This window comes from Penicillium solitum (genome assembly GCF_028829755.1).
Source record: "Penicillium solitum strain IBT 25940 chromosome Unknown utg000001l_segment0_segment0, whole genome shotgun sequence".
NCBI lineage: Eukaryota > Fungi > Ascomycota > Eurotiomycetes > Eurotiales > Aspergillaceae > Penicillium > Penicillium solitum.
In genome coordinates, this window is record NW_027072121.1 from 2,662,332 (window position 1) to 2,685,248 (window position 22,917).

At 48.0% G+C, this 22,917-nt stretch overlaps 8 protein-coding genes across 8 annotated transcripts; 3 read left to right on the top strand and 5 right to left on the bottom strand.

The window, feature by feature from the left end:
- The first annotated feature begins 442 nt into the window (after positions 1-442).
- On the top strand, positions 443-1,917 carry N7455_001001 (putative L-cystine transporter). The gene is made up of 4 exons (XM_040951623.2): positions 443-637; positions 708-725; positions 796-1,234; positions 1,316-1,917. Exons 1-4 carry the CDS (start codon positions 597-599, stop codon positions 1,682-1,684), a joined length of 867 nt encoding a protein of 288 aa, XP_040817590.1. The 5' UTR covers positions 443-596; the 3' UTR covers positions 1,685-1,917.
- A 1,594-nt stretch (positions 1,918-3,511) lies between these two features.
- On the top strand, positions 3,512-4,789 carry N7455_001002 (putative C2H2 transcription factor; the record flags this gene model as incomplete). Its single annotated transcript, XM_040951076.2, has 1 exon — positions 3,512-4,789. The coding sequence occupies one exon, from the start codon at positions 3,512-3,514 to the stop codon at positions 4,787-4,789; it is 1,278 nt and encodes a 425-aa protein (XP_040817933.2).
- A 1,534-nt stretch (positions 4,790-6,323) lies between these two features.
- On the bottom strand, positions 6,324-7,478 carry N7455_001003 (esterase/lipase family protein; the record flags this gene model as incomplete). The annotated part of the gene is made up of 3 exons (XM_040951317.2): positions 6,324-7,227; positions 7,315-7,377; positions 7,426-7,478. 3 exons carry the CDS (start codon positions 7,476-7,478, stop codon positions 6,324-6,326), a joined length of 1,020 nt encoding a protein of 339 aa, XP_040818551.2.
- Positions 7,479-8,619: 1,141 nt separating this feature from the next.
- On the bottom strand, positions 8,620-11,458 carry N7455_001004 (uncharacterized protein). The gene is made up of 4 exons (XM_040951985.2): positions 11,083-11,458; positions 9,468-10,709; positions 9,219-9,419; positions 8,620-9,157 (listed from the first exon to the last, which is right to left on the bottom strand). The coding sequence occupies exons 2-4, from the start codon at positions 10,601-10,603 to the stop codon at positions 9,040-9,042; spliced, it is 1,455 nt and encodes a 484-aa protein (XP_040818597.2). The 5' UTR covers positions 10,604-10,709; positions 11,083-11,458; the 3' UTR covers positions 8,620-9,039.
- Positions 11,459-13,340: 1,882 nt separating this feature from the next.
- N7455_001005 (phosphotransferase family protein) lies at positions 13,341-14,577 on the bottom strand (the record flags this gene model as incomplete). Its single annotated transcript, XM_065603917.1, has 3 exons — positions 13,341-14,034; positions 14,113-14,408; positions 14,479-14,577. 3 exons carry the CDS (start codon positions 14,575-14,577, stop codon positions 13,341-13,343), a joined length of 1,089 nt encoding a protein of 362 aa, XP_065462408.1.
- Positions 14,578-15,999: 1,422 nt separating this feature from the next.
- N7455_001006 (pyridoxal kinase) lies at positions 16,000-17,418 on the bottom strand (the record flags this gene model as incomplete). The annotated part of the gene is made up of 6 exons (XM_040951074.2): positions 16,000-16,636; positions 16,703-16,820; positions 16,875-17,087; positions 17,150-17,229; positions 17,310-17,320; positions 17,371-17,418. The coding sequence occupies 6 exons, from the start codon at positions 17,416-17,418 to the stop codon at positions 16,000-16,002; spliced, it is 1,107 nt and encodes a 368-aa protein (XP_040818220.1).
- Positions 17,419-18,486: 1,068 nt separating this feature from the next.
- Positions 18,487-19,458, top strand: N7455_001007 (uncharacterized protein; the record flags this gene model as incomplete). Its single annotated transcript, XM_040951924.2, has 1 exon — positions 18,487-19,458. One exon carries the CDS (start codon positions 18,487-18,489, stop codon positions 19,456-19,458), a length of 972 nt encoding a protein of 323 aa, XP_040817612.2.
- Positions 19,459-20,007: 549 nt separating this feature from the next.
- On the bottom strand, positions 20,008-22,475 carry N7455_001008 (AFI1/MesA family protein; the record flags this gene model as incomplete). Its single annotated transcript, XM_040951630.2, has 3 exons — positions 20,008-21,699; positions 21,756-21,816; positions 21,865-22,475. The coding sequence occupies 3 exons, from the start codon at positions 22,473-22,475 to the stop codon at positions 20,008-20,010; spliced, it is 2,364 nt and encodes a 787-aa protein (XP_040818318.2).
- Between the last annotated feature and the right edge of the window lie 442 nt (positions 22,476-22,917).

Sequence of the window (22,917 nt, forward strand, 5' to 3'; positions counted from 1 at the left end):
GGAATGTCGGATTTACCGAAGGAGATCTTTCGAGATCTCCCGATCCGAGGAATGCACCATGCGATAACCGGATCGGAGTTTCAACTAGAATGCCCAATTACAGGTGGCGCAATTGACTGTATATTGACCAGTTTATGGTGCGAAATGGGAGATCTAAGTATGGTTCGAGAGGGCCGTAGAGTAGAAGTCGATGCGGAGCGCAAGGAGAGGAAGGAAATAAAGTCGTACAAATTCGGAATGTGAGGTTAGGATAGGATTGAAAAAGCGTCCGACAACGCAATCGAAATAAAATAGAAAAATGCACGTCGCACAGGAACTTCGGGCAGAGAGGAATCACAACAAGAGGCTGAGCAATTCCCCCAGTCATCTGTTTTCCTACAACACATTACCGGGCCAACCAGCCGCTGACTCAGGATCTACATTGTGACCGCCTTCCCAAATCAGCTAAACTATTTTACTCCTTTATCTTATCCCTTATCCTCAGCTGATCTTATCACAAGATTGCGTGCTGTGTTGGAGGGAGCTCGAACCGTTATTATCCACACCTTCTCTTCTTTCCCCGCTTGACAATTTGTAATGAGTGTCTTCAACCCAACATGACTCCTCAACTAGAGATATTTATTAACGCGTTATCCCGGTTTGTGACCTCCTATTTGTACCTGATTGCCGCCGGGCATTATGAACATGGACTGACCAATTTATTCCAGGTGTTTAGGATGGGCATAGTAAGTCTACGTGTTGATTCCGAGGCTATATCCCATGTATTACTTAAATTGATAGCTAACTCGAACGCAGCATGCTCTGCTGGTCAGGGTCCTTTTATCCGCAGCCCATCACCAACTGGAAACGCAAGTCTACAGTCGGCTTATCTGTTGATTTATCCACTATCAACCCTCTGGGATTTGTCTCCTATGCGATATATACCTCCGCGTTTCTCTACTCGCCTGTAATTCGCTCACAATATGCGGCCCGTCACCCTGCCTCGACTGATCCCACCGTCCGGTTCAACGATTTTGCATTTGCGGCCCACGCGGTGGTATTGACCACCATGCTGTACACACAGTTCTGGCCTTTCATCTGGGGGTTCCACGTTTCCCGCTTCCAAAGGGTCAGCTGGACCATGGCAGGGATATTTTGGGGATCTATCCTGACTCCTCTGGCGGTTATGGCGGTTGTATTAACGCAAAGTCCGGATGGAGGGTATGATCCTTCCACTTGGGCGTGGATTGACGTGGTAGGTGAAAATAAGGCATTCTTCTTCAGTGGAATTCTAAACCATCGGGGAAACTAGAAAACAGAGCTAAAATCCTTCCAGATCTACTCGTTTTCGTACGTCAAACTCCTGATCACCATTGTGAAATATATGCCTCAGGTGGCGTTGAACTACAAGCGCCAATCTACAGAAGGCTGGAACATCGGAACCATTCTTCTGGATTTGGCTGGTGGTATCCTTTCAATGCTTCAACTGGTGCTTGACTCCAGTCTTCAGAGTGACTGGAGCGGCATCACCGGCAACCCGGTCAAGCTACTGCTGGGCAACGTTACAATCTTTTTCGATGCGATCTTCTGCATCCAACACTACGTCTTATACCGAGACCCCCCTGACCTGAAGGGAACACCTGGTCCGGGCGAGCAAACGCCCCTCTTGGTTGGACAAGATGATGCTGTACCAGATCGGGTATGATCCAAGACACACAGAGAGATACATGAGATGCACCCTGTGATCTTGGGGCCAAATTTGAGACATTGCAAATATGTCTCTATTTTTGTAGAAGCATTGCAGTCAGAGCTTGGAGATTTGAGACATTGTGGGGGCGGGAAGTTCGGACCACCACACATCTCAGCGCTGGGGAGACTTGGCGATCTCTTGATTTTGGGGGGTTTGGTATAAGCCACGATTTAGATGCATGATAGACCGTCCTATTAGAAATGCGATACTATGTTTTTCATATCTGAGACACACTACCATCGAATATTATTCTTAGACCAAAGACATCCTGTCTCACAACCAGCTTACAACGTACAACGTGCCATTCTAGAAGCATTCAGGCCATCATTTTCTATTCCTAGGACCTTTTCCAGATAACCTGTCGCACAATGCAATATTTACAATTCACACACTGACTGCATAATAAGCCCGAAGCCACAGTGAGGCTCATCGCCGATCATATTGGAGGACACCGCTCCTCGTTTTGAACGGCCCCCCGTATTTGGTCCCCGCCGAACGATGTGAGTGGTCGGACAATGGAATAAGCACATATTTGTCATCATCTAGCCAATCATGAAACAGGACACGGTCTATCCACATGCACAAACGGTGCTAGCCGTCGGTGTCTCACCAAAAGGACCTTTGGCACTATAGCTGAACCCGAAGTCCAGATTCCCAGATTCAACATGAACTCACTTTCTTCGTGTCCGCAATACCTACTTTGCGTAATGATCGACTATACGCAATAGCCCTGGGGGGGGGGGGGGGGGTGAAAGATATCTGCAAGATATCAATCCGAGCTCCCGGCCAGTCAGATACCCCGCCACGCGAGAGATGCTACCTTTGGATTTAACGTTACCTCCAAGCTGACTCAACCTTAAGAAACTGGTAACAAAAAGCAATTGCCGGGGGGGGGGGGGGGTAAGGAATCGGGAATTATCTATATAGCATGCAATCGGGGATTATATGTATAACTCCAGGCATGTCTTGTGTAATGTTGCCACGGTGAGGCTTTTAATATCTACATATGTAGATATCATGAACCAGTTCCACGTGTTTATAGCGAACATGTACAAAAGACAAAAAAGGATCTTACAAAATACCGCAACACCGGTCCTGGTCATCCCTGGCGCCCTGGGCGTCTCGTGGCTTTTTACTGGCCAATAATACGAGCGCACAATGCATACCCTAGAAATATCATAGTTAATTCATGAAACCCTAACCTCTGGCCATAATCGACCATAATCTGCCGATGTCGATCTAGCCAACCTGGGAATGTACGATATGCAGACCCACGTCGTCATCTTTCAGCCCTACTTTGAAAATGCCCCCATAATTATCCAAATGATAAACCAATACCTGCATGCCATGACAGGAAGATCATCTCTCATCGGGAAGCCAGTAGACCCCCCGGCCCCAGTAATCCATTCTGAATCACCCTTGAGTCAACCCCCGAAGCCGAGGGAGCGGTATCAACCCGCGGACTGATCATTTGATTACCAATAATACCTAGCCAGTATGATGAACGATTCTATATCAAGCATGGCAGTATTGTCAACGTTTCAATTTCTTCTGCGGAACGCCTAGGTATTCAAGATTACAGCACTGCCTCCTCGACTTGAGATGGCCATAAATAATCCACTACCCGTTAGGTCTTAGCCCGAAAGACAAGTTCAGCTCTAAATCTGCCAAAGCTCTATAACACATTGGCTTCTCGGTCATCTCGGGCAACAATCCTCAAATGCATGGACACCTGTTCATACATCCTTTATAACAGCAAAATTATACTAAACACCTATTGATATGCCAGAGCGGTTTCCTCCAAAAGGAAGCTTTGAGTACGTCGACTGGGAGTTCTCATTTCCATCACCAGAAGAACTATCATTCCACAATATCATCTATATCCCCGACATCCCCAACGTCGCCAACATGTATCTTAGTCGCCAGAAGTCTAAAAGTACCTACGGCACTGTGCCGGATAGCGCTAGTTACTCGGAGTCCTTAGATCCTCAACATCTGGGAGGCCTGACCAATATTCCCACCAGCGCTCCATGCAGCTCTCACATGTCCGCCCTTCAACGGGTGGGCTTTATGGAAGCCCAACCAGACCATCGATCTTTCCTATCCCCGGGGCATTATTCCACCGGGAGAAGAGGGTCGACCGACACTGATACAGTTGGCTCTCAATACGCATGGTCCACTGCATCCAACGCAGACATGCTCTCAAACTCAAACTCTCCTCATATGCGCTCCTTTGAGAACCCCATCGGCCCGACTACAACGCCCTTCATCCAAGGCTATTATCCCCCAGGATCTCTACCGCTCGCTATGAGCGGCCCAGACGTGTCGGGCTATACTCCCCAGCAAATCGACAAATGGTGCATTGAGAGCGAACCAGCCCAAGACTTCTACCAGTCACAACCTTTCACAAACATGGGTTCTATGCATTTTCCACCATCAATAGAAGTCCAAGCAGAGCCCTACCCAACATTCAACACTCAACTGAACACTGCAAACGAGCAGTGGCTCCACTGTCCACCGCATTCATCTGATCAGATCCCAGAAACCTTCTTCTCAGTGCCCCGATCCGTCTCAGCTCTTCGATCAGTCCCAGCTCCAACACCCCATCTCTACCAATCAACCACTACAACCTCAACCGCCTCATCGCCACCACATTCCATCTCCGATCCAGATTCTCCACCAGCTGCACCAGGCTCGGCCTCCGGCTCAGGCTCTGGCTCCAACTCCGGCGACCTAAGCAACTACGGTATCCCAACGGGCGACGGCAACTGGCGCTGCGCCCACCCGGGCTGTTCCTCGCAGGCTGTCTTTCACCGAGGCTGTGATTTGAGGAAGCACTTCAACCGTCACCGCAAGTACCTCTTCTGTCGCTATGAGGGATGTCCCCAGTCTGGGAAGAATGGGTTTAGCAGCAAGAAGGACCGTGCTCGACATGAGGCGAAGCACAATCCTGGTGTCTTTTGCGAGTGGGAGGGCTGTGGGAAGGTGTTTAGTCGTGTCGACAATATGAAAGACCATGTGAGGAGGATTCATCGGAAAGAGGAGGCTGGAAAGGCTTAGTTGTCGGTCAGATTGCCACGACGACGATTACGGTACTATGGTTTATGTCTTAGGCGTCTTTTGTTGTCTTGCTTGTACTGCGTGATTTTTGGTTTGGTTCTTTTATGTATAACATTGATAGGCAAAGCGGAAAAAGGAAAGGCGAATTTAGAGGATGAATGGTTCTGTTGTTTAGCGAGGATTAACATTTCGGTTCTATCAGAATTCAACACATGGAAGCACACAGAAATAAACGGTTGTAACTGTTTGAGAAATGGTAGAACTATACACCATGATGCAGAGATGTAAATCTAGAATTAAACTCGAGCACTGCCGAGTAGTCTACTGCCGTAAGAAGCGACTAAAAATGCTTGATTCTAATTTTAACGCTAAACAAGCCCTAGGCCAGACTAACATTAAGATCATCCTAAACCTGATAACAGGAATTATTGCAAAAAGGCCCGCGTAATCAACTACCCGTGATCGTCTACGTATCCAAGACGTTTACGCAGAAATAGACCAGATGAAACGAGAATTTCCCCTGGATCTGGATTCTAATAATAGTACAAGATACTCATAGATCTCTAGCAAACCATAGATTCTATTAAATAGTGTTGCGCAATTTCTAACCGATCATTATTATACGAGTTCTACTACTACCCAGTCGAGGCTATGTACAGTGCCAAAAGCAGACATGGAGTCAAAATATAAAGAAATGCAGGGATTGCCCAATTGCCTTCTCTATCCAGGGTATCCAGGTAACAAGTTCCTTGGGGTCTATAGTTCTATGGAGCCAGACAATGGTCCAAATTATCACATTTCTATGTCAACGCCAGACCTATGTAACGAGGCATTCTTTGTCGATCCAGAGCCATATCAAAATTAGTTTCTATCAAGTTATACTTAGCGAACTATCAGTCCCAAAACTTCATGTTCCTCGGATCGGTAGCAACGCCTCATGCAACTTGAATAATGTAACTCGATTCTGCCAGACCAAGGCCTTCGCAGTGAAACAAATCACAGTCAAGCCCCGGCAACACACCGGCGCCCGAGTGATGGACATGATGCAGCGGAGGTTATCGGCATCGTTCCGGGCACCATGGGACCAACCCCAGCCCAGCATATTACGCCGACGCCCCAAGTGCCAACCTGATGACAGCTACACGAACGGTCAGCCAACATACTACACCAATCGGTACCTTGAACAGCCGCAAGCTTGCTGGGCGACTAAGATATGCTACTAGTTGTTACACTATTCAATCTGGGAAATGAATGATGCAGTTGGTATTCCAAGGGCATGTTGTCAGATATTTAAAACTTTGGGAAACCCAAAGTTTCAGCTTCCCACGTGTTCCAAGGTTGCAAGGCTGATCTTGAAGTTTAACTCTTAACTCTATATGAAACGTGCATGGACCCCAGTCATTCAGGAACAAAAGCATTGTATTATAAACTCTGTCTGTAGTTATTGACTTTGAGAGATATAGGGCTTGCACAACACAGTTGAAACCAAGAAGTTGCAAAAAAGGACACATTCATATTTCGTGCAGATATCCCATCAGTCGAAGGCAAAGGTCTCACCCTGCGTGTAATATCCTTGAGGGAAACTCTGCGAATTTACGGCTCCATTAAAGTAAAAGTTCCCTGGGGTCCAAGACCCCAACCAAGCAGGATTTCCAGAAACAGAAGCAGACATAGCAGTCTTGTTTGTTGTATCATCACCACTGCGAGACTCATGAAGCCACCCAGTAATGACCGACCGAACAATTCCATAACCACCATCTGCATGGCCAGTAAACTTCGTCATGTTGTAATGATCAGCACTGATACCGCATTTATCATAGCCCTGCAGAACAGCGGAATGCTCTTCAACGATTTTGCCCACTATATCATTCATATTCTTCGCTTCGTAGAAACAGAAGACCTTAAGTGAGAGGTCTCCACGACGAAGCATGGACTGGAACTCATTCCCAGCTAATTGCACATTGTTTGATCCCGGATGGAGAGCACCAACCATATCCCTGTTCGCTGTGTGGACTATATCCATCCCCATTGCGAGTTTTTCCCGGTAGGAAGCGAGCGAGGATCCGTATTGCGGTGTGCCCATGAAGATTATCCCGATGGCGCTTGAGGATATCGCCCATAGTCCGTCTATGGAGTTGCTGAGGATCAAGGCTTGTTGACAGACCAAGCCGCCTAGACTGTGTGCGATGAATAGGATGGGTCTGCTTGCGCAGTCGATTCGTTGGCTGACGATTGCGAAGGCTAGGGATTGGCTGTGGTCGTAGAGTCGGTCTGAGAAGGTAATTGAAGTGAAACTGAATATGTCGACGTCGTAGCCGAAGGTCATGATGCGTGCCGTAGACAAATCTTTGGAAAGAAGGTCTAGGGGCCATAACGTTCCGTTTTCGTGAGTCCATGTTTTCTCGCGGTTTCCGGTGAGTCCATGGACAAAAATAATGCTAGTTCATGTATTTTAGTTCGTGTATCTTATTTGAGTTTTTGATTCATCCACTTTTGAGATCCCGTATGGTAAAAGATGAACTCACTCCAGGTCAGCATTCGAAGGATCAGATAGCACCTTCATCCCAATTGCACCTTCCGTAGGGTACCTCGGCATAATTAGCTCGGTAGATCATTTCGCTATCAAGCAATCTTACAGACTGTGTTCTGGAACACCGGGTTTCGTCTTCCTGAATAGCGATAGCTTCATAGTGATAAATTATATATGACCTTGGTCAAATACGCGAATAGAACAAAGATGAACGACAAAATAGCGAGATAGAGTCAATAAAAGAGACAACCTCAGAAACGAGCCGGTGAGTGGTAGGAGAATTCTAAACTCTTAATCCTGCCTGTTAACCGCCCTCTTCTTGTAAACATACGGAGGTACCCCTGCCCGGAGCTGACGACCCCTACTGCATTACACAGTGTCGTAACTAAACCACATGTCTTATTACTGTCCATTATACGCCCATATTAAAATAATTATAGGTAACACAGAAATATCCCGATTAAGATGGCTGTGAACACGCGTTTCCATGAGAAGATATCGGGCCGGAACTTTCGTGGTATCCCCGCAGGATCAGGCGCAGAAGCACTATATCGACAATTTAAATGGTTGAATGAGCAACTAATGCATAATTGGGCCTATCTAGAGCAGCGCTGCTAGGATACTATGGACTGAATTAGGATTTTAGGCCGTGAGGGTCCTAGTGCCAATATGTTCAGGCTTCTCTGCGCTCGGCTACGAGATAGCAGGGATAATTAGGCTCTCATGCTTGGCAATTTTGATGATTATCGCTTCTTTGATGCAAGCCTGTAATCGAGCGTATATCCGGATTTAATTACTAGTGCTTCTTTTATCGGAAGTTGGCTATCGCGACTTCTCACCGTCCAAGTTCTAGAATTGGGACCGATGCCAATTGCTCCTCCTACACGGGGTCGATTGAGCCGCAAGTGGTAGACGGAAGAAATATCCACCCTAGGAATGCACAACTTGGAGGCTAGGAAACTTTAATCTACATAGGGAGGCCATGAAATTGATAGAAAAGTGCGTGGAACTGAGAGAGGGAATTATAGTCGAGCATCCGGACATGATTCAAATTTCCACCAGTCGATAGAAGGGCCAATGGGTTAGTTCTCAAGAGAGGAAGTATCAGATTGGATTCATCATACGCGCATTTAAAGCGAAGCTAGCAAGACTAGTCTCAAGTTATGGCGCATCAAGGGGAATGACTTCTATCCGAGTGTGATATTTTTGACATGTTCCGAGTAAATGTTCAACAGAATGAGGTTTCATAATACCCCAATCGAATTGATCAGACAATATGGAGAAAGGAGGTAAAATAGTAACGACTCTCAACACTCCTATTAAACGAATGGCCCATGTAACATCATGAATTTCTAACAATGGACAGGTTGGTATCATTGCAGAAGCACCAAAATAAAAGTACCCCCAGGGTAACAAAATAAAAAAAAACAGCAGAAAGGTATCACAGCTGAAAAGTTCGTCACGCGTAAAGTTCGGAAGTTGCCTCGAAGGGGGATTAGCATGGTCGTACTGAGGCGCTAATCTGGAAATCTGGAACACCCGGGGGACACAGGGTTGAATTTGGGAGACAGAAGGTAGGGGAGGTGGTTGAAGAGGGTACACGCCGGTCGGAACGGGTGGGATAGAAAGAACATGGGCGAGAAAGAAAGTTAGAAATGCAAAGATGTAAACAGAAAATAGGATGAATAAAAAATGAAATAAAACGAGAGGCTAAAATGTTTCATGTATTATTCATCCTTCGTTTTCTCCCGCGAGCGCTACCAAGTGGCCTTTGCGCGAGAACCTGTCGGAGAATGGGATCGTCTTTGTTTTTGTCGACGTGGTGTACACGGACATGTCTGTGTGAGTGTGTAAGTTCAGCTGATGTCAGATTAAATGAGGCTCGGATGTAGCACGAACCGTTGAAGATTGTCGGGTCGCGGGTATTTGTGTTGCTGGTCTGGACAGAAGGGACAGACGTAGCCTGGGGAGTTGTGTACGAGGCCATGGCGCATCATTTCATTCTTGCGTTTGAATCCTTTTCCGCCTAGTGCGCGTGGACAGCCCTCTACTGGGCAGAAGTGGGGGCGATCTTGTGAGTGCACGTTTGCGTGGGAGCTACTATTTCGTTAGGTAGGGTTTTCACTCGAGTCGTCTTTTTGGTCTTACTTGAGGAGATACTGAGTTTGGAAGGGCGCAGCAGTGCATCCAGGATGTGTACACTTGTAACTACCCACGGGGCCCCCATTGGCCTGGGGAGTGGATACTGCGAGCGGATGTCGATCACCCATACCAACGCCAACCTGTTCCGTGGGCGTAGGATAACTAGTCGCTGGGCTTTTGGCAGTCATAGGGGAGGCCTCATACGGGGTCTGGACGGATAGCATCTCAGACTGGGGTGTTCCGCGCCAGAAGGATGAGTGGGAGGCCGGAGAAGGGTTGGTAGATGAGTCCTTCAGGCTAACCGGCGAGAAGTGAGAAAAGGGACTTGCAGGGATGGAAAATTTTCCTGGAAAAGCGCGGTCGAATGGAGAATCGTTCCCTGATGTAGTTGATCCGGGACACGAGGAGAAGGGGTAGGGAGATGGGATTGTGTTGACTGGTGGGCCGAAGTCTGATAATTCGCTGATAGCTTTGTGGATAGACGGCAGCGTTTGTTTATTGTTGCCATCTGGAGATTTTGCGAAAGATGATCCAGAAGCTGGTTGGCTCAACTTTAGTGATGGGAGGGGAAATTCAGACTTGACTTCCGAAGACGTTTTGAGATATGGCAACCCTTGTGGAGATCGTTGGCTCAGTCCACTGATTGATGGTACTCGCTCTCTCTGAATCTCATTTTTAATCTCAACATCTGGCTCTTTAGGCTGTAATGGGGCTGGGAACAATCTCTTCTGAGAGGGTTTGATCTCAGTATCTTTATGTGAAGCCAAGCCTGGGCCTGAGGTTGTGAGTTCCAATGATGCCTTTCGTGGAGGGTCATCCCTTGAAAATGGATTTGACCTCCCTCTGGGATCGAAGTCAGGCGGTTGCTTATAATTTTTGAGATTCCCAGGTAATGGTTCCAATGGAGCAATCCTTGCCGTTGCGGCAATCTCTGGGTGGTTCGGAGCTAGAAACCCCATCAGTACTCGGTCGCCCTCACGGGTTGAGCTCTGAGGTTTCGGCTGGTTGGGCTTACGGGAACCCGCATCATCTTTTTCGCTAGTCGAAACAAACGGTGGCGGTGGTGTTTCGTTCTCTCCATAGTTCGGTTTGATCGCCTCCATAGGAGGCGACTTATTAAAAGCGTCATCCGAGTCATACATAGCGGACGTGATGAATAAATTGGCAGGTGCATCGGGCACCTCGCCTTATACTTGTTGTTCTGACAGATTGAATTGACGATCACACATCAGAACTGATGATAGTAGCCTGTAAGATATGGTTAGAGATGGGGTTATTGTAATTGTGACTCTTCCGATGATCGGATGAATATAAAAAAAAAATAGAAAAACGACAATCTAAGTGCATAGAGTAGAAAAGTAGAAAAGCAAGCGATTCCGACACAATGCGACTGCCCGTCTGCAAAGCGTCGAGATGAGGAGATGAGGGGTTGTCAGGTCAGGATGACCCGGAGAGAATAAAATATGAAAACCAAACAGGTCCGAGAGCACAAGAAAGAAAGACCAAGGAAAGAAAAAAGCAAAGTAAAAGAAAGAAAAGAGAAGGAAAAAAAGAAAAACAAAAGAACGAAACCCAAGGCTCTAGACTACTCAGTTTCGAAGTCTGCAGAAAGTGCACTTACCCAAGGGGAAAGGTGGACGCGGGTAGTGAATGGGTCCCGGGATGAGGCTCAAAAGCTCCGATTGTCACTGCGCCATCTGCAGATGAATGATATCACCCGGAAGTGTGCAGGTAGAAAATCTGTACAGTCTTGTCTCAAGGGTAGAAAAGAAAGGAAAACTAAAGGAGAAGTTGCAGGCTTCGGAAAAAAAAGGGTGTCTAAGGGTGAGATAATACCACGTTCTACACGTGCAAGTTAGGACCCAGCAATATCTACCAGTATAATGCCAGTATCAGATGCAAGAGAGGAAAAAAGAAAAAGAAAAAAAAAGAAGAGAACACAGAGAAAAGGAGAATAAACGTTCAAAAGGAATATTCGAGGGGGATGGTGGGAGAGAAGAAAGACATGCGGCTCTCCTCTACTCGGGGCTCCACATAATAGATTACATAGTTTACCGTGACTTGTACCTAGGTAACCAGTAAAGTTCTATTATTATTCGGGTTTTTATAATTTGGGTATTTTTGTTTTTTCTTTTTGTTTTTTTGTTTTTTTTTTGGGTGTTTGGTTTTCTATTTTCTTGTTATTTTCAACTTATATTCCCTTCACTTTTCAACTTCTCGGCTGACCCCGGGGCCATCCCCCTGACTTACCTTATTTCCCCCTCTACTCGGAGCATTTGAACTTGGTCACACATAAACAGCGAAGAAGAAAAAAAGGAAAAGGGAAAAAAAAAAGGAAAAAGAGGTCTCCACCGCTACTCTCTGTTATTCAGGCTCCACCATTAAACTCGGGAACAACAACCGGGGGGTGCAACTCTCTGTGAGTCGTTTCCCCTCTCTCTCTCCACTCCCCCAGTCAGTTATACCCGGCTAGGGAAGCTGCACGAAGAGAGGGCCCACACGGTCTGTTCGCTTTCTCCCATTTCCTCTTTTTGTCCCGCCTTTTGGTCTTTTTTTTCGCCTCCTTTGCAACGTCAGACTCAAGTCTGCGCTGGCACACTAACAGCGAGCCTCGAGCCGTCAGCCCGAGGGATCTTCAGGCTTTCCCGGTTTGGTTGGCAACGCGCTGTCTGCGGTAAGGAGATCGGCCGGCCCACGTTGTTTCAGAGCCTCGTTAACAGGCCTCTCTTAGTACCAAATTATACTATAGTACTATAGTTCTATTATTCTATTGCATTTGTACTCCGTACGGAGTACATTTTGTATACATAATATACATAATACCCTATAATAACTATAATACTACGCTATACTACCTGCATAGATGTGCTGTCCAACCCAGTCGGCCACAATCCGAAACCCCTAATTCCCGTTCCCTGATCCCCAGCCGCATCCCCCTCAACCCCCTCACACTAGTGAAGAGTGGATAATGGAGAATGAAATTAGTTAATTTGAAACTGCCTATCTGAATACAGTAACCAACCCTATCCAGAACTTATTGAAATCTATATCCTTGGAAAAGAGCAAAAAACAAGTGGGTTCTTCAACCCCCCTCAGCCTCACTTACGCGTAGAGCCGCAGGTCAATAAAAAAAGCCTCACCCTTTTCCCCTCTTTTACAGCCAATCATAATCCACTATCTGCATGTCTACTGTCTGCCAGATGGGCTCAACGGACATTACACGATGCGGTATTCCACCTTGCCACCTTTCCGCCCTTTCCGTTATTTTCACTTATAACCATTACCACCTATATCTACTATCCTACTCTATACCTAGGTATATCCTATATATGTACTCTGTATTATTCTTCTATTTTTACCCTAACTCATTGCCTCTTTGTATCTCCCTAAATACTCACTTTGACCCGGTAGTGATCGGATAAAATGGCGTACATAAACGTGATATGCTCGCAGGATATTATACGATACGCTCTCAAATGTTTGTCTATATCGGGATAAGTGCTTACACCTACACGTCAGGTGCCAAAAGTACTTGAATCTAGCTGTTCTAGGCTACATAAACCATCGAAGTGGGGATTTGTTTCATAGTGGAGAGTTGGGTTTTGGACTAGCCTTTACATTTTACATACTAACTTAACCTGAAGAGTCCAATTTAGATTTAGATCGGGCCATGTCAAGCTACATTATACATGCATCCATCTACATATAGACGGGCGCTAGAATAGTGAGAAAAAGGCCCAGGCCTCGATTTCTGAATATGTACAATGTCACAAACCTGAAACCCTTCAAAACCCTCCCCCGTAAATACTGTCAACAATCCAATGAAACTACATAGGTAATGCTACTCTTCATAGAGTGTACTTTATAGAGTGTAATAGACTACAACTTCCCCTCACTAGCCCTCTTAACAGCCCTAACCCTCTCCCAAGCCCCCTCAGCAAACGGCTTCGCCCTCTTCGCATAATCACTAGCCCGAGCACTACTAGCCTGTCTCCCAGCAAACCGGGCCGCAATGCCCTGCATAATCACGGAGCCCCGGAACGCAAAGAACGCATCGCCCCACGCCACGTCGGAGCTCGTCTCGTACCCAGATGTCTCGGCGTACCAGCCAATGCACTCCTCGCGCCGCGGCAGCCCTGGAACAACCCCCGGCGCGAACTGCGACAGTTGGCTGTCTCCACCATCCATTATGTACGGACTCGTGAGATTGCAGAAGTCCGAGAGCGGGTGTCCTACGGTCGCCATTTCCCAATCTAGGATTCCAATCACGCGCGGCTCAGTCTTGTGGAAGATCATGTTGTCGATCTTGTAGTCCCCGTGCACGAGTGTGCCCCGGTCCAGTGGTTGCGTGTTCTTTTGTGAGAAGAATGTCACCATGTCGTCGAAGTGGGGGAGTTCACCGACGGGTTCTTTGGTGTCGGCATCGACGACGGCGGCTTGGGCTTTGGAGATTGTTTTGAATGTGGCGATTTGACGGTTGAAGAATCCTGTCGGTTTGCCGAAGGTTTCGAGTCCGACGCTTTTGGGGTCTACGCTGTGGAACTTTGCGAGGGTTTGTACTGCATTCTTCCACCTGGGAGGGCAAGGTTGTTAGTAATGTGGAGTCGCTGGCTGGCGGGGGGCTTGTTGGAGCCTCAATCGCGTGACGTACAGTGCTTTCCTCTCCTCTCCGCTCACGCCTGGCATCGCTGGGTCGGTGAAATGCCGCCCGTCGAGGAACTCCATGATGTAGAATGCTGTTCCAATCACGCTGTCATCTTCGCAGAGACAGTACGCCTTGGGAACTGGTACATCGGTGTCTCCCAATGCCCGGATAATCTTGTACTCGCGCTCAACTTTATGAGCTGTCTTCGAGAGCAGCTTGCCAGGGGGCTTCTTGCGCAGAACGACCTGCTTGCCATCAGCGGCAGTAAGAAGGTAGGTAGGGTTTGATTGACCGAAGCCGAACTACAGTGACAGCATATTAGTTGGTCTGTTTGATATTGCTGATTTTTTTAAGTGACGGGGCCAGACTCGCCTGCTTCACATCAAGTGGAGTCTTGACCTCGGGCACATTCTGGTCAATGTACTTCTCCAACGAGGGGATATCTATAGGCTGGCGCACTTCTCCCGCCATGATGTCGATATGGAATAAGGAAAAGACTGTTCAAAAAAAGGCGTATGTATTTTGCAAAGTAACGACGGTTTCAAATTAATATGTACAAGGAATGCAATAAATGCCCCCCATACCTACCTCCTCGGCGTGACCGGGGGACCTCGGCCCCAGCAACTCCTCGGCGTTCACCGCTCTCCATCGAGCGGGGAGGACAGAACAAACAGAACAAACACCCGACGCGTCCCAGCGGTGAAACGCGCAGTCGAGCGTGGAGCTCACCGCAATTTTTGTGAAGTTAGGGGGGACTTGTAACTTGCATTAGCCAATTCACTACGGATTACTGTGGGACCCTATTATTTTTAACCGTCTATCCACTTCAATTCTCGATCTTCGATCCTCCATCCATTTTTGTGTTTTATCATGACCAAAGAGACCACCCCGCCACCCCAAGAGAAATCCCTCCCCGCGCACAATCCGCCTTCCCTCCCTGCCTCCCCGCTGCCGAAACGATCAAAGCCTGACACAATGACTTCCGCCGCTGTTACCTCGATCCAGCAGCCGCTGCCCCCGCTGCTTGTTAAGAAGCTTGTCGAGTCTGCCCAGGCTCCGACTCGCGGCTCGGCTTTTGCTGCTGGGTACGATATCTACGCTGCGAAGGAGACTGTCATCCCCGCTAAGGGCAAGGCCGCTGTTGATACTGGTATTGCTATCGCTGTGCCTGAGGGAACTTGTATGTGCCTATACCTGTTATTGGGATTGATTAAATTGAAAAATTTAGCGAAGCTCTCTGCTTGTTGAGGCTGAGCTGGGTTAAGAGTGAATGTAATACTAATGAGTATAGACGGCCGCATTGCTCCCCGTAGCGGTCTTGCTGCTAAGCACTTCATTGACACCGGTGCTGGTGTCATTGATGCCGACTACCGCGGTGAGGTCAAGGTTCTTCTGTTCAACCACTCTGATGTCGACTTCCCGATCAAGGCGGGTGATCGTGTTGCCCAGCTGGTTCTGGAGCGGGTGAGTTTCGGCGATCAATATACTGTATCTTGTGTGAATTTGTCTGACCAGTTCTAGATCTACACCCCTGAAGTGAGCGTCGTCGAGGAGCTGGAGGAGAGTGTCCGTGGTGCCGGTGGATTCGGTAGCACCGGCATTTAAGGACCATACCTCGGTACAAAGTTGGGAGGACAGACGAAAATTAGATGGGTTCTTGGTTTAAAATGAGCCTAGTTATTATTACATGTATTTGAGATTATGTGTGACTGAATGAATAAAACATAAAAAAAAGATTCCATGCTTGATACAGTAATCAAATCTATGTGCAGACCGAATCGGTTTTTGATATAGAGATGGCAACCGACCCGGCTTCATCTAATGCCCTCCCGAAATCCTTCTATCATCTAACCATGCCTCATGCAAAAGATACATATAAACTCTACCCAAAGCCTACCGCAGATCCTTAGGAAGATCCTCTTTCTTCCAATCCTGCACCTCAAACAGAATCTTCGGATCCCGCAGAACCCGCGTATTCCTCACAAGCCTAACCTCCGCAGCCTTAGTCCTGCGCAAATAATCCCTCTTCTGCAATTCCTCCGCTGAAGCCTCCCCCTCCAACGCAGGAACAGCAACCGCCAGCTCCACATCCCGACTCTCAAGCGTCCGCTCCAGAATACTATGCATACTGGACAGAACCTTGACAGTGGCGCTAGCCAGTGGTAGATCCGTAGCCGCAACATCATCGGGCGAAAGCCACGATTTGGTCGTGCGCAGACCATCCACTGCTGAAACGGCTTCGCTTAGACGTGCGACGGTCAGTGCGGCGAACATATCACCCGTCCCACTGAAGAAGCAGTCCAGCGCTGGGACATCGACGCGGAATAGTCGCGGTGATCCGTCGGAGCGCGTGGTTGATCCAATTACTGTTAGGAAGTTCTCTGGTGGGGGTGGGGTTGAGCCTGATTGGGAGAGCTTGAAGAGTTGCACTGAGGTGATTATGACGTGTGGCACTGAGTAGATCTTGTGGATGGCTGTTACTGCTGAAGCGAGGGTTTCTAGGGATGTTATTTTGATGCCGGAGAGGGTTCTGCGTTATTTTATATTAGTGATCATGTCAGGGTATGAAGTTGAAGTTAAAGTTTGGACGACTTACTCGGCTTCGAACTGGTTAGGCAAAATCAGATCCGCAAAGGGGATAATTTTCTTGTATGCGGGGACTACGTCGTCGTTGACATATAGTCGGCCTTGGTCACCCATGACTGGGTCCAGAACTGATATTATATTAGGGTCTGTGCTTGGGAGGAATAGTGGGGGGTTTTACTTACCCCAGAAAAATGATCCGGGCTTCTTCTCTGCTTTCTCTTGCAGATCAATGCCGATAGTGCCTACTGATTCCACAGCGGCTGCACTCGGGGCGTAGCCCGATAACATGACATCAAAGTCTGTGAGGTTACTCTGGCACAGGCCCTGGTAGAGGTCTGAAATTTCCTGCGCGGTGGCACGAGTTCCCTTAAATTGGCGGTAGCCCGTGTGGTTACCTGTAATTGCATGTGAGTCCACGGGTCAGAGCTGGGATTATTAAGTCCGGGTTGCAACGTACTGAAATGGACGGTGTTCAATGCAGCGACTTCGCAGCCCAGGGATTGCATGACGAAAGTTGCCATTGTGTTTCCGACATGGCTGGAGAGAAGATGTTAGTTCATTGACTCCAATGGTGTCTTTTAAACATGATACACGGCGTTATCAGTCTTGTCACATACCCGTAGACTACCTAGTGGAAATGTCAGCTTATGATCCGAAGGAGTGGGCAATTTGACTTACATGGCTGGCAACAGCCAGGACTCTGGTCTCAGGTACTAATGAATCCATGATAAGTTTTTAAGTCAAGTCAGTTGAATCTAAAGAGTCTATCAAGTATCTCATATATGGATGTTGCTATGACTCTGTGTGGGGGGTCCGGGGGGATGATTTACCGAAATTCCTCTTACCTAATTGGCTCCGAGAACCGAGTTCGTTATCAGACGGAAAGAAATGAATTGGATTTGATAGTATTATTTAATATGTGTTTGTAGATAGTTATAGGGATATAGATTTAGATATATAAGACTAAAGACTCAATTAAGTGCTATAATCCCAAGGTTATTAACTATCAAACTCCCGAGGTCCAAACACAAAATGATCTCCAACCCGTGGACCCAACGTGTCACAAGATCTCCTTACTTGCCGGACTGAATTTCACTTTCCATCCCCCCGTTGTACTTCATACTTCATGCTTCGGTTTCAGAATGATCCAGTCTCCGAATGATAATGATATCTAGACCAGTCGGACGGGGAAGGGGATAAAGCAAACAGCCCCCAAGAAATGGGAAATAATATCAAAGTCTTTTCCAATGGTCTCGGCCTATGGGAGTACCTACTAGGTAATGGATCTACTCTATACGGGGTACGAAGTACGGGAGTATACTCCAAAATAGCAACTGGAGAGATATCTCAGCAGAACACCCCCTGAACCCGAAAGCCCATGGAACGGTCTAGTTCGTGCTAGTGGTACACTCGGAGTCCTCTAGCGCATTGGCAACACGTTCTCGGCCTTGGCCAATGCGAATGTCTTGCGAACTAAAAAAAAAGTCCCATTTTAGGCTTTTCTGCAACCTTCCAGGGTTAACGGGTCTTACCTCGTGCGCTTCTCAACTTGGACTTCATCAACTTCATCTTCTAGGGAATCCATTCCCTCAGCCACTCCTTTCAATGAAGTACTGATTGATCGTTCCTAATTCGTCACACAATGCTGGAATAAAACACTTCTTTGTTCCCAAACTCGCCGACCAACAGCTCTTGTCACTCGTTTAACATACAAAGACTGTCCTTGCTCATAATAATTCATACTTGACCGTTGATGTCCGCGCCTCGATCTCAAATCGACGACATAACGCCAAAATGTCCCGTCTTTACCATATCTACAACCTCCTAATTCTAATAACTATTCTCTGTCTATCAACCACACGGGCCGAATCAGTGGAACCCACAGACCTGCCCGTGCCACGATCGGCCTGGCACCCAAGTGGAGAGATCAAGACCACAGATCGACAATCACTCCAAGCACTCACAGAAGAAACAACAACAATACGCCGACGAACAATCGTCACAGCATCAACCTCCACAACAACAGGAATGCCCAAGCCCTTCGACACACTTTCCTACAACTTCGCAAACTCAAGTACCTGCATCGACTTCTTCACCAAATGGCGCGCAAACACAACAATCTCAAACTGCAACGCCATCTCCCTCCTAATCGAGAACTCAAACGCCTTCTTCCACACCCTAAACTCCGCACCCGCCACCTCCCGCATCCTGGATACATCCTGTTCGGCAGATGTCTCACAATGCGCATCCATCATGACCGCTCTCGCAGCCGATCTCCTCAAAACAGAGAACTGTGGCGACGACTATGAAAACGGTAACTCCGTCGTCAAGGGCACGTATCGCGATCTCGTCGCCTACGAACCAATGTACCGTGCTACTTGTCTCACGAACCCTTCGACGAAGGACTACTGCTTCGTCGACGCGGTGTCCAATTCAACAGTACCCGATGACTACAGCGTTTACCTCATGCCGTTGGGTACCCCGCTTACTAGCGGGGATGTGCCGACTTGTAATAAGTGTTTGAAGGCGACTATGGAGTTGTTTTCTGGGTGGGCGAGACGGGATGGTCAGTCTCTTGATTCGACTTATCTTCCCTCGGCGAAGATTGTTAATGCGCATTGTGGGGATGGCTTTGCGTCGACTAATATCACGGTTGGTTCGGTGGATGTCAGGGCTGGGGCGGGTCTTGCTGTTCCCTTGCCCAAGTTTGGATTTGTTACTATCATGGCTTTGGTTCTTGGTGTCATGCTGACAGGCTTGTTTTGATTTGGATCGTTTTGTCTGTTCTTCTTGTTCATACGCACTCCCACTCTCTTTTCTTGCTTATCCTTTTGGGTCCGTCTGCCCGGCTGGGTATGGCCATGGTTGATGTCAGCGAGCGTGTTATTGGCTTTCTGGTCTGATCGTTCTGATCTGTATGTAATTTTTAAGTGATATTGTTCATATTTTGCTCTGTAGCAGTTATCCACTCTTTTATTCCCTTATTCACTTCTTTCCGTATCCGACCGGGTTTAACTCAGTTCGTTTATATTGTCTTTGTTAGAGTCCCAAGATTCGCTAATGCCAAAAATGACCGAGTCAATAAATGTATTCCTCAGACGCCAGACAGTATATGAGTATTCACAAGCATATCCACACCTATAAATAGACACAATATAAACAAGACAAAGAAACCACATCTGAAATCGTGGTTCGAGTGCGCATAGTTCGTCACGCATGAAGAATCTGACAAAGACAACAATGAAATAACACAGCAAAAAAACGCTCACTGACAATAAAATGTTATTTAAAAAGAAAAAGACCGCAAAAACCTCATCAGCTCCTCCTCTTCGACCCTCCTCCCATAGCAACACCAACAAGACTCTGTGGCTCACCTCCAAAGCTAGCCCCAGGACTCGTAGGAATCGGCGACCCGCTACCAGAAATAGGACTCTGTGTAGCGGCGTCTCGTTCCCGCTTAACACGGATATACCCCAGCTTCGCGAAGCGGCCAACATGTGTCCAGAAATGGCGGCCGGCGGGGTGGGTAGCGATGCGATCGAGAAGATCGGCTGTCGCTTCGCGGACGACCTGGTCCGGATGGAATAGGCCCATGCTGACATAGAAGAGACCGGCCTGGTTCTCCGGTGCGACGGTTAGGAGCTGGCAGATGCCGGCGTAGTCCTTGACGGAGTGGGAGAGGGCGAGGTAGATGGAGGCAGCTTCGGAGTGGGAGAGTTTTAGGGCCCGGAGACGGTCGTGGTGGTGGTGGATGTCCGGGCGTTGGATTGGACGCGCGGGGAAGTACATTGCTGCGATATCTTGGATGTAGGAGTAATAGGAACGGGTGTTGCGCCAGCCTTCGATTCGGGAGACGGACGCTGAGAGCTCGCGTTGTTTTGCTGTTTCGTCTGTCCATACGTATCCGTGCCCGCGGAGAGTTGTTGGGTCTGAGGCGTCGCTTTGGTGGCCTGTTGGACTGTCTGGGGAGAGTTCTTCGCCTGGGCCGATGATATAGAGGTTTGATGCACCATATACTGCTTCTTCGAAGGCTGCGGCGACGCGGACGAATTTTGTTATGTAGGCTCGCCATTTTGCGCGGACGGCATTCTCGCCATGACGCTGGCTGATGCTGCGGAGAATGTCTTCTATGAATAGTGTGTCGCCTGTTGGATCGTGGGTCGTATTGGATGCGCTGTTGGGTAAGAGGGAATTTTGCTGTTGGAAGAACAGAAGCCCTTCTGTTACCGGTGCAGGTTCAACGTGACTTGAGATCTTGATGCGACCTGTCGGGAGATCGCACATAACGTCCCACCATTCAGGATGGTTGGCAAATGTAGGGTTTGTGACTCCTGCAATAAACCCAGGTACCTTGAGAAGATCATCGATCTTGGACAAATCAGTATAAGGGAATGCGTGTCGAGTAAATCCACGCAGAATGCCACCGGATGCAAGAGCGCAGGCCGCCAGGACCGCCTCTGCAACTTCTCCCGATGGCCGGTTGTGTCCTAGAAATACAACCCGCTTCTGAGTGAGGATAGCGTTGACAAGAACAATAACGGGGTGAGTGAATGGACCGCTGGTTGTCAAATGGGGATGCGCTGGGAAAGCCTGGGGGGTTGTGGCATGCGGAACGGCGAACGTCTGAATGAGTTTGATGAGGGAGAAGTCTCCAACGGTCTCCGGCCAAATAACTGTCGGAATTTTGACCGGTATGGGGATGTCATTGTAGACCACCTTCGACTCGTACTCATGTGTATCCCGCGGTAGGGCGTATCTGCTGATTTTCTTCGGTGACGGCGGACATTCTCCATCTTGGAGTTCTTCTTCTTCCCGTTGGCGGATCATTTGTTCGAACTTCTCCAGGAACATATCCTTTGTGTTGCTAGATTGCAAGATATGCCGCTCAAGTATCGACATTTTTGGCATTAACGAAAGGTCCATGGCGTTAACGGCGTCATAGAGGGATGCCAGAGTTTCGGGGAATGGAGATTTGAAGTAGTCTTCCAGCGCTAGGAGGAGTAAAGGCTGCATAATGTCAGAATTGCCTGGGTACTAGGGCTAGGAGTAGCACACTAGCTTACTTTGTAAATGTGGAGGAATGAATGTCGCGTACAGATTGCCATTGCCTTGACTACTGCACCTCTGTTCGCTGTTAGTACTCGTACATTCAGACAAGACAGTACGACCTACCTTCGGACAGTGTTATCCTGCTTCGTATTGACAAGGTTCAGCACATACATCAAGGGTGGCCCTTCACCACCCTCGTCGTCACTACTGTCGGGGTCATCGGAGGTCTCGTCGAAGTTCTCGTCCTGGATATCGGCTCCCTCCTGGTTTCCATGGTATTGTGATTTCCGCTTTCTTTTCTTCTTTCCACCCGCTGAATCCGTTTCTTCGTCGCCGCTGGTGTCTTTGTGTAAGAAGAACATAGTCCAGTCCTGACTCCGCACATGCGTCTGATCCGGCAGCATCAGCTCTGCAAGCATGCTCTCGTCCCCACTAATTGCAGCGGGATACTGGTGCTCCATGATTGGGCCCCGATCAATATGGAAGGACGCAACCAGGATGTATTCCACATGGCGCTCCGGCGAATCGAGCGGGTACTGCGCTTTGCAGCGGCGTGGCCTGAAGCCTGAGGTCGCATGGTCTGTGGATGTTCTTCGAAAAGAGCCGTGTGAGCTGCTGGGCGAACGTCCGATAAAGGAGGCCGCAGGGGAAAGTCGAGGAAGACCACTTGTTTGGCGGTTATTCGAGGCGGAGAGGGAGTCGTTCGACGGTCGATATGGTAGTGTCGTTGCCATCTTCTGTGGCTGTTGGGGATAGAGGATTGCTCCGGGCCAAGCTATAAATCGAGTGGCATACCGGGGGCACAAAAAGCACACCGTCAAGGGCCAATGATAATATTAGTTGAATTAATTGTCTCGAATTAACTGTTCAGGGGTTAAGAGGGGTTAAGAAAAAGGACGATTTCTCCACAGTGGAGAGACGATAAGGCGATAAGATCCATATACCCCCTGGGCAACCCAGGGTTGAACATGGAGGACGATCTATCAGAATGCAATTTCCCTTCTTTTCTACAGTACTCCGTACATTGCAGATCTTTCTATTTATACCTAGGAATTGCCACAGAATTGACCCCTCCGATTGTTACAGTTCTAGAACATATACCAAAAAGCAATACTCGCCACTTATTTTTGTCTTACCCGATGTAGTATAGAGAGAGGCAACATTGGGCGTTGAATA